The sequence below is a fragment of the Sinocyclocheilus grahami genome, unplaced genomic scaffold, assembly GCF_001515645.1.
Source record: "Sinocyclocheilus grahami isolate Dianchi unplaced genomic scaffold, SAMN03320097.WGS_v1.1 scaffold179.1, whole genome shotgun sequence".
Classification (NCBI taxonomy): Eukaryota; Metazoa; Chordata; class Actinopteri; order Cypriniformes; family Cyprinidae; genus Sinocyclocheilus; species Sinocyclocheilus grahami.
The window spans coordinates 469,189-479,440 of NW_015505358.1; the positions used below are offsets into that span (position 1 = coordinate 469,189).

The 10,252-nt window shown below is 37.1% G+C and overlaps 1 protein-coding gene across 2 annotated transcripts; it reads left to right on the forward strand.

Moving 5' to 3' along the window:
- Positions 1 to 2,385: 2,385 nt before the first annotated feature.
- zbtb24 (zinc finger and BTB domain containing 24) lies at positions 2,386 to 9,802 on the forward strand. 2 transcript variants are annotated; one of them, XM_016283998.1, is made up of 7 exons: positions 2,415 to 2,448; positions 3,587 to 3,620; positions 4,091 to 4,940; positions 6,656 to 6,823; positions 7,104 to 7,271; positions 7,348 to 7,429; positions 8,873 to 9,802. In XM_016283998.1, the coding sequence occupies exons 3-7, from the start codon at positions 4,115 to 4,117 to the stop codon at positions 9,678 to 9,680; spliced, it is 2,052 nt and encodes a 683-aa protein (XP_016139484.1). In that variant the 5' UTR covers positions 2,415 to 2,448; positions 3,587 to 3,620; positions 4,091 to 4,114; the 3' UTR covers positions 9,681 to 9,802. The 2 variants fall into 2 exon arrangements, with proteins under 2 accessions (XP_016139485.1, XP_016139484.1); XM_016283999.1 differs by lacking the exon at positions 3,587 to 3,620 and having other exon boundaries at positions 2,386 to 2,448.
- Positions 9,803 to 10,252: the final 450 nt, after the last annotated feature.

Genomic DNA, 10,252 nt, shown 5'->3' on the forward strand with positions numbered 1-10,252 from the left:
TGTGTGTGTGTGGGGGGGGGGGGGATCGGAAAGTATTTGAACGTTTTTTACAGTGCTGGGTAATTCCTTATATCATTTTTAGACAACTGTAGTTAATAATAAAATGAGTGAATTTAGAGATAATTTGTGAATACCTGATATCCATTAACACTTATGAAGAGTACTTTTGTTCTGTGGGAAATAAGACACGGCAGCAGTAACATGTTAGCAGTTACTTTCTTGTCAAAACAATATTTTGGTATATTTGGTGTTACACTGACAATCAGGCAACATAACTGCATAAATTAATACTATTTTCAAACTCAAAGCATATTTAACATTAGTTAAAAATGGTCAAGCGGAAATGCAAAAATAAAGACAATTTTCAAACAGCATATTAAACTGGCATATGTAAATGCCTTTCAACATCAAGTCATTTACATAATTTATCTTGCTCAAGATTTAGATTCTGTAAACAAATTCTTCTTCCATATTGAAAACAACCTACTAGGGGCATGTAGAAATCAAACAAAATGAATAATACAGAAATTATTAAATATTTTAGATGCAAAATGATGACAGATTTATCTGTTATTAAGATTAAAGCAGGGCTGGAGTGGGACTCATTTTCAGCCCTGGAGTTTCATGCCTTAGAAACATTCCACTTTGGGGGGTTTTTTGTTTGTTTTTTACTGGCCTTTTCAGTGCCGCCTTTGCGCTTTCTATTATACATTTTTTATCTATTATTTTTTGCTCGCATATCTCCAACAATTACTCTTTTTTTTTTTTTTAGCAAGGTTCCTCTGTCAGGGGAGTCAAAAGATAATTACGTCATCATTGCCAATTAACATAAGAAATGGAAAATAAGGGACAATTGTGATTCTTTATTTTATTCTTTAAGAAAATAGTGTTTATTCTTTAAGAAAATAAGGGACGTTCCAAATATTTGTACTGTACCATAATGTAGTAGGCCCAAGTCTGCCTGCAGTTAAAAAGTTCTCAGAAATAATCACAATTGTTTTGCTTAACCTATTTGCTTAAATGCCATAATTAGTTAAATTTGTTACTGTAGTAGAACGAAGGTTTATTTGTACTATGCCAGATACTACTTTAGTATTTAAAATACATTTTACAGAACGTTCAAGCAGATGCACATTTGGTTTACTTACCTCCAGCTTACTGAGACCTGCATGAACAAACACAACCAAACCTCTGTCTGTGAATTATCACTGACGCACATTAATCATTCATTCGCTTTGTGCTCGATTACGGCACAAACTGATGAATATAGGTCAACATTAGTAATGTTACGTATGACACTGAAGCTTCGAGGCACCTGTTTGAGCAGGCAAAACATGCTCCAATGAAGCTCAGTATCAGGGTTGCCAGGTTTTCACAACATTACCTCCTTAAAATGGCTCCCCAAAACCAGCCCAATCCGGTGGGGTAAAATACACAGGTTTTTTTTTTTTTTTTGGTGTTGTTCCCCTGGTAAAATTCGTATTCCATGGTTTAAATATCACGTTATTGGGGTCGCTTCAACCCGCGGCAACAGTGTTAAAGTAGCCCGATTGCGCGGAAAAAACAAGGACCTGGCAACACTGCTCAGAATCAGAGTCACGTGATCGATTACAAACGATGTTTCACCGTCTGTCCGTGTCGTAAAATAAAATAAAATAAAATAAAAACCTCACTATTCTTGTGTTTCATCATAGTGAATTATAGTAGTTCATACGCTCAATTACTGCCTCACTTAATGGGTAAATCAATTTATCACACACACACACACACACGTGGTAAGCTTTTAATTGTACACAAAACATTGAAGCTATTTATGGCGGGTGTGCACTTGCTAATAGTTAAATATTAGTGTGCAATAAATGGTTTAGAAGGTACCGGACAAATATGCTTTATGTTCAATACAGTAATTCTATCCCCTCAGTTATAAAAAAGACACAACTGTGATGCTGTTTGCAAACACTACACTGGGTGACAAATGTGGTTCTGCCTGGGGGCGCATCTCTGCTTACAATCCATAGACTGTAAAAATATACAAACTAAAAAATATACAATTTATATAATATCATTACATAAAATCTGTTATCCAATAGCGCCTATGGTTACCATGTGACAACGCCGTCTAAATACTACTACTACTACTAATAATAATAATAGAAACTTTGAAAGTGGTTGACTAAATAAACATAAAATTATCAAAACAGAAATAATTAGTATTCAGACAATTCATGGCTGTAAACCTGAACAAGTAGGCAATGACTGTAGACAAAGACAAATGTATAGTACAAAGCACAAAGCATTTTTGACACAAATGGAACCCCATAGTACATACCCGCCCCGCCCGTTCTGGTGCTCTCTGCTGCCTTTCTATCTGCTCATGTCTGTGATGTTTACTGAAATCACGGAAGGCAATTCTCGCGAGATATGCCAGTCTGAAACGGTTCCTTTAAGGTGAGGTCCTGAAAGCTTAATCGTATATTATAGTCCTCAAACAGTAGTGCGATTATTCTTTGAAGTGTGTTTCGCAGATTAAATGTTGTAATTTTCAAACCAGCGCTAGTCTTTCAGCGATAGGAGAGTGTTTTAGAAGGGAAAGCGACGCAGCTCTTTGTTGCTACACATGGCGCTGGGCTTAAAGCAGTTTATTCATTTATTACTGCGTTCAAAGACCTTTGACATACTGTAGATATAGCCTACATGAAGATTCACAGGCGCATAACACAGTTTGTGATGCAATCAGAACACGATCTGCACTGTACTAGACTGTGTTTACAGCTCGTGCACAGTTGTGTCGCATGATTGTAGCATGCATGCATTTACTGATATTTCTGTAAAATGTTTCATTAAATTGGCTTATAAAGCGGTTTGGGTCCAAATATGGAAATAACATTGGTTCTGAATGATTATCATATTACTGTACCATAGTATTTACATGGTACTTCAAATAATTATATATATTTTTTTAATGATGCATGGTTTGTCACAACCCAAAAGTGTTGTTGGTCTGTTCTGATGGGTCAGTGATGGGAAAGGGAAACAGATCTAAATAGAAATGTAACTGCCTGTGTGAAAACACCACACTTTAGCATACTGTACTTATGCTGGGAACTGAATGTGATAAAGGTTTCAGACACTTAATTGCATGTTGATAGAAATTAAATGAAAATGCATTAAAATTTAGAGCTTTTAAGCCCACTTAAATATATCTTCTTATGTAATTTCATAATTTTATTGGTTTTGAAATATGGTTAAAGTGTACTTCTGAATGTGCTGACAAGCATTTTTGGTAAACTAAAATATACTTCAATGCAATTTCTGTTGTCATGTATTTAAATATATCTAATTACACTTTTTTTTTAATGATAAAGTTGTAATTTGTATAATTTAAAACATTAACTTGTGTGCTTTAGTATGTTAGTCAACATCAAAGTAAGTGTACTTTCAAGCACAATGAAAGATTAAAATATACTTTACTTTATATACTGTTAAAATATCATTTGAACACAAAAAAGATATGGTATAACCAAACAGTTTCTGGTCCCCATTGACTTCCATAGTTGTTCAAAATATCTTCTTTTGTGTTCAACAGAAGACAAAAAACTGAGACGTTTGGAACAACTTGGGTGAGTAAAAGATGACAGATTTTTATTTTTGGGAGAACTATCCCTTTAAGTGGCCTGTTATTTCATTAGCATAATATTGTCTGTAAGGACAGGTTTTTTAAAATATACTTCTAAGATTTAAGGTACACTAAAAGTGCATATTCAATTCAACTAAGCACACTTTTTTTTCACAAGCGTGTGCATAGTTCGATTTGCATATAGTAAACAGGCTTATATAGGGGGAGGAGAAAATGCTTCCCAGATCCTTTGTTTTACTTGGTAGAAGCCAGTCAAATTAGACCCATTGTGTGACATGCTTTCATCCTCAAAAACCATGAACAAGACTATTCAAAGTAAAAGAAAATATGACCCAGAATACATTAAATATGGGTTTGGTGTTGTGTTGCTCGCCATTTGATACCCATCTAGGTTCAAAAAGCAAAACCAGCTGAGAGCTCTATTTCAAACTGTTTCAACTTTTTCCTTTTTAGATTCATGCTCACTGTAACAGCATCATGTCTCAACCGCCAGCCTCATCTGTTCTCGCCCTGCATTCAAAAACACACAAGGACACAATCCTGCATGAATTCGACAAGCTCAGAAGAAGGGAACTGCTCTGTGACATAACCCTCATCGTAGAAGACGTGCACTTCAAGGCACACAAGGCTCTTTTGGCAGCGAGCAGTGAGTATTTCTCATTAATGTTCACCGCTGAAGATCAGGTAAGCCAGTCGGTGTACAAGCTGGATGGCATGGCTGCGAAAACCTTCTCGGCCGTGCTCGAGTTTATCTACAGCGCAAATGTGTCTGTGGACGAGAGCAGCTCTGAGCAGCTGCTTGACATGGCACGGTTTCTGGACATCCGAGATTTGCTCAAAGCCCACGAGGACCTTCAAAAGGACAGTTCAATGGCTGAAAATGTGATGTCTGCCAAGGGAGACAGTGTTGATGAATGCATACAGACAAAGCGTAAAAGAGGGCGACCGAAAAAGAGCCTTCACACTCAGGATTCAAGCCAAAAAGAGGATCCAGACACTGGTTTACCAGCACAAAGTACCTCTGAGTCCACAGAACCCCTCTTAGATCCCACTTCCCCACCGAGAGACTTCAGCGACAGCGACTATAACCCCAGAGAGGACCGACCCCGTCACAGCAAGCGCAAAATAAAGCGGCCTGTCAAGCTGAAGGGATACAGGTTAGGAGACGAGCTCTCGGAGTGCAAGGAGCCGGGGAAGAGAGGACGCAAGAGGAAGTACCCAGACACAGAGGCCAGGTGTGACCCGTGTGGGAAGGTTTTTAAAAGCCATCTCTTTCTGAAGATACATCAACGCACTCACACAGGTAGAACTCCGTTTCTATTATTCTATACAATCGACTGAAAAGTAATGAGGGAACATGCAAATGAAAAACACAAACAGAAATAAAATTCAACACAATCTTGTCTAAACGGAATTCAATCTAGCATGTATGTATTCTGTTCACTTTTACATGTAGTATCATTGATATTTTGAATTAGATTTTATTTTTATATATTCTGTTTTCGCAATGTAGTAATTTTGTTGTGTTTTTGTCACTTTTATTAGTTTTTGTATTTTTTTATGTCGTATTAGTTTGTCTGTTTTTATGAATTTTATTTAGTAGCTTTAGGTTTAGTTATTATAGTACTTCAGCTTTAAACGAAAATGTTGCCTCAGCAACTAGCTGAAATAAAATAAGTTTATGCTTTCTTAAATTTTATGTTAGTTGATGTTAAAAAAATTATTGTTTTTAGTTTATGATAATAATAACCCTGTTTCTGTTAATTATATGTCAATGTTATTTTAGTATCATTAATATACCCTATTATAGTTTTTGTTAATATTTTAAATTATATAAAATTTTTGTATTTACTGTTTGTACTTAGTTTTAGTATTTTTGTCATTTAAAAAAAAAATATATATGTCTATATTGTTTTTATTAATTGTATTTATTATTTTTAGTTATTTTAGTACTTAAAGTTAAAGGGGTCCTATTATGCTTTTTCACTTTTTCAACTTTAGTTAGTCTGTAATGTTGCTGTTTGAGCATAAAAAAGATCTGCGAAGTTACAAAGCTCAAAGTCCACTTCAAAAGGAGATGTTTTATTTAACAGAAATCGCTTTTCAAAAACTACAACGAACGACTCGTTTGGACTACAACGCATATTTTCCGGGATTTGTGATATCACAAATATCGACGAATGGGACGAGACCTGGTTGAGCTGCACTAGAGAAGGAAACGAGTGTTATCACTATGTCGGAGACGCGCTAGATTTCCCAAGCCAGACGAACTTAGAGTGGTTACAATCATCCGGGTTTAAATCGCGCTCAAATTGATTTGATATTGACGCAATATTTACACTGAAGCGCGCAGGCGGCTATGGTAAGGGGCGTGACATTTCCCGACCAGGCGCCGAGTGCTGCCAATCACAACACACACTGGCCCAGCTAACCAATCACAGCACACACTGGCCCAGCTAACCAATCACAGCACACACTGGCCCAGCTAACCAATCACAGCACACACTGGCCCAGCTAACCAATCACAGCACACACTGGCCCAGCTAACCAATCACAGCACACACTGGCCCAGCTAACCAATCACAGCACATTTCGTATTTCAGAAGGCGGGCCTTCATGTGATACAGGAACCATTCGAGCCGTTCATGCCAGACTGGGGAGAGAGGTGTTGTAATAATGTAAAATATGTGAAAATTAATGTTTTTCGAACAACCTAGTATGAGAGCCTGTTCTAGTACACCCCCAAAACAAAATCAAGACTTTGTAAAAGAGCATAATAGGACCCCTTTAAACTTAACCAAAATTAGAAATGTTGCCTTAACTAGATGAAATAAAATAAGTTTTATTTCAGTTAACGTTTAATTTATTTTAAGTAACGAAAATGTTTTTAATGGTTTTAGTTTTAGTTTGAATTAACTATAATAACACTGATTCTGTTAATTATATTCAAGCATTTCAGCAGAGATTATTAAGATTCATTAAATACTTAATGTAAAATTGCACTTTCCTTTCATGTAGGTGAAAAACCATTCAGATGCAGTGTTTGTGGGAAGGGTTTCACCCAGAAACACACTCTTTTGGTTCATCAGCGCATGCACACGGGAGAAAAGCCCTTCATCTGCACCATATGTTCCAAAGCGCTGTCCACGAAACACTCGCTACTGGAGCACATGAACCTACACGCAGGTAACACAAATATACCAAACCACTGCCATATACCGCTCATAATACGACCATTCAAATGTATGGGGTCAGTAAGATTATACTTTTATTCAGCAAGGATGCATTAAATTGATCAAAAGTGACAATAAAGACTTTTACATTGTTAGAAAAACTACTTAAAAAAAAAAAAAAAAGTTACCAGCCCCAAACATTGGTATTATCAAGGTAAATGTCCAAAACACCATGGTGCATGTTCAAAAAAACTGAAAAAAAAACTGTACTATCTGATGTTGTCTTTCTACAGAGAATAAATCTTTCAGTTGTGACAAGTGTGGGAAAAGCTTCAGTCAGAAGCGGCAGCTGAAAAGTCATTACCGTGTTCACACAGGAAAAGCGTTACCTGAGTGTGCACAATGCCATCATAAATTTATGGATGCAGCTCAACTGAAGAAGCACCTGAGAACTCATACTGGTAATAAACACATCACATTTACTGCATTGCAACTTGCATACTACTGTGCTGTATAAACCCCACTTTACTGCTGCAGGTGAGAAGCCGTTCACATGTGAGATCTGTGGGAAGTGTTTCACAGCCAAGAGCACACTACAGACACACATCATGATACACAGGTCAGAAACCAACATAAGTTCATTTGTACATTAAGACACTACAGGTGAATAGGGTAAAAATTAGGGATGCACGATATTGGATTTTTGCCGATATCCGATATGCCGATATAACTCTTTTTGGCCGATAGCTGATGCCGATACTGATATATTTCCTTTTGTTTGGAAACAACACCAAGTCTCTCCTGTGTGGAAATTTTTAATTTTGGTTAGTTTTTAACAAGAACTTATTTGTTAGAATTAAATAACCAATAATGAAGTTATTTTATAATGACTTTCATTTTATTAAAAGTAGGCCAACAGCGCCCCCTACGGAATTAAAACTCATTACTGAGCGGGCATTAGGACCCGGGGGAGGCTGCTGCTGCTGCCGCTACACATGCTATTACTATCACACACCTAACGCTTCATTGTGTACAGTTTAAATGCAGCAATCCAAAACACAAAAAAACTGAATCATTCAGGCAAAACTTTGCTTCAAAAATGAGTTACACTGCTGATGTGATCTAATCGCTAGCACACCCTGAGCACATGTGAGTTAACCTATTCCTCTTATCGGCAAGACATATCGGCATAATTTTTCATATCGGGCCGATGCTGATATTTACATTTAAAGCCATTATCGGCCGATTCCGATATTGGTCCGATAATATCGTGCATCCCTAGTAAAAATTTTATGTAACAGATAAATGTAATGTAACAGATATCACCATACTTCCCCATTTGAGTGAGTATATTAAGAATTGCAAACATTTTTGTATTAGTTTTCTGATGTTATTTTTATATATGCAAAGGAGGTATTGTCTAATTAAATGTGCACTCATTTGCATACAATTCCAGAGCAGAAATTCCAACATTGCATGTGTTTAAGTGTTTATTTTATTGTACTTTATCTATTTGCATCAGTAGATTTCAATTACAATATGTATCTTTCCTCAAAATGAGTTTTTTCGCCACTTCAAGATCACTTATATACACTAAACTTTACAGGTTTACTTCTATTCTGGAGGTTTTTACAGAGGAGTTTATTCGTATATCATTTGCCTGATTTTATACATTTTATTCCTAAAACATAGTGATTTTGCCTTTGACAGTATTTTCTGATAAACAGATATTCAAAATCCCCTCTGTAAAACCTTTAACTCTTATATGTCAAAAAAATGAAGCAAATATTTTGAACTTGGCTTTATCTAATGTACAGATCTCAGTTCTGGAAATGTATGCACATTAGTGCATATTTAATAAGATAATGCATAATTTGCATATTTAAACATAACATTTCATAAAATTTGTAATACAAAAAATTGCAAATGCAATCAATTAACTGGGGAATTGTGGTGTGAATTATGGTAAGAGTTTAAATTATGGTAACATTGAACAATAATTATGTTCATTAACTTTTTTTACCCTACTCACCATGTCATGAAATGATCTTTCCCCATCCAGAGGAGAGAAGCCATACGTCTGCAACATCTGCGATAAGACCTTCTCTGACCCCAGTGCCAGGAGGCGTCATGTGGCGTCTCACACGGGTAAAAAACCGTTCACGTGTTCCATCTGCAACCTGTCGTTTGCCCGAATGGACAACCTTAAAGCTCACACCAAGACTCACAACAAGGAGCGTCAACAAGGAGAAGCTGAGACCACGGGGCCTGCGCCGGTGGAGGCCACGTCAAGAGCTGAAGAAATGCACAACATCCTCCAACTCCAGCCCTACCAACTTCCCATCCACCCCGAGCAGGAGATCCAGCTGGTGGTGAACAACATCAACCTGTGCCAGGATCAAAGTATCAGCATCATCACTGCAGAAGATACTTCTGTGGAACAGGGTCTCACGCTTCTCACCCAACCTTCTGGTCACGTTCCAAACCTGGCGCTGGTCACGCCAGATGGATTAGATGCCAGTACTCAAATCCAAACCATTAGTGTTTTAGGAAGTCGGGTGAGTGGCGGACAGCCAGAGCAAATGCATGTCATCACGCTGACCAAAGAAGCCATGGAGCAACTGCAGGTTCATCACGGAGGTCCACAACAGCTGCAGGTGATCCACCAACTGTCTGAGAGCTCTGCTGAAAATCCCAGCCGGACGAGTCCAGCGGGAGGCATTCACATCAGCAGCCAGAGCGGGCAGCCCATCTCCATCAGCCAGACAAGTGAGCAGATCCCCAGCGATCAGATTCAGGGCCAAACCTTCCAGATCCAGGCTGGAACCGTCTCGTACCTCTACACCACCAGCATGACCCCGCAAAACTGAACTGACACAGTTTGAATCCGTCAGGACTCGTTCATAATGCTGATGCTTATTCTCTTTTGTTGTAAATGGTTATATTTTAAGAGAGTAAAGCTGATTTTATTGAGAGCAAGCAGAAACATCTTTTTTTTAAATAATGACTTCATAAAGTATTGCCATTAGGGCTGCACAATTGACAAAAATCATAATTGTCGATTATTCCCTTGAAATTGTAATTGCGATTATTAATTACGATTATCACAATTTACATTGAATGATGTTTATACCATTGTTTGATGCAACTGCATGCCACATTTTTTTGAATGAAAATAAACCAGCTGAAAACACTAACTGAAAAACGTTGTGCTTTTCTATAGTATTAAGCCTCAAATGTCAACTATACATCGGATTGGTTTCTTCTTTAAATTATAAAAAAGTAAAAATATGAATGGCATTATAATGTTATACTAAAATTAAAATAATGGGAAAAAACCTTAAGATAACATGTAGAAAGAAAAAAAACACATCTTAAGCATGCAGAATAACATAAGTGGACTTTGAACGATTAATTGCCGCATCCGAAATTGTAATCGCGA

Bases quoted from the DNA above. Each gene is read 5' to 3' on its own strand.
- zbtb24 (XM_016283999.1), top strand. From the start codon at position 4,115: ATGTCTCAACCGCCAGCCTCATCTGTTCTCGCCCTGCATTCAAAAACA. The intron at 4,941-6,655 runs GTAGAACTCCGT...CCTTTCATGTAG, and splicing joins ACATCAACGCACTCACACAG to GTGAAAAACCATTCAGATGC. The intron at 7,272-7,347 runs GTAATAAACACA...TTACTGCTGCAG, and splicing joins GCACCTGAGAACTCATACTG to GTGAGAAGCCGTTCACATGT.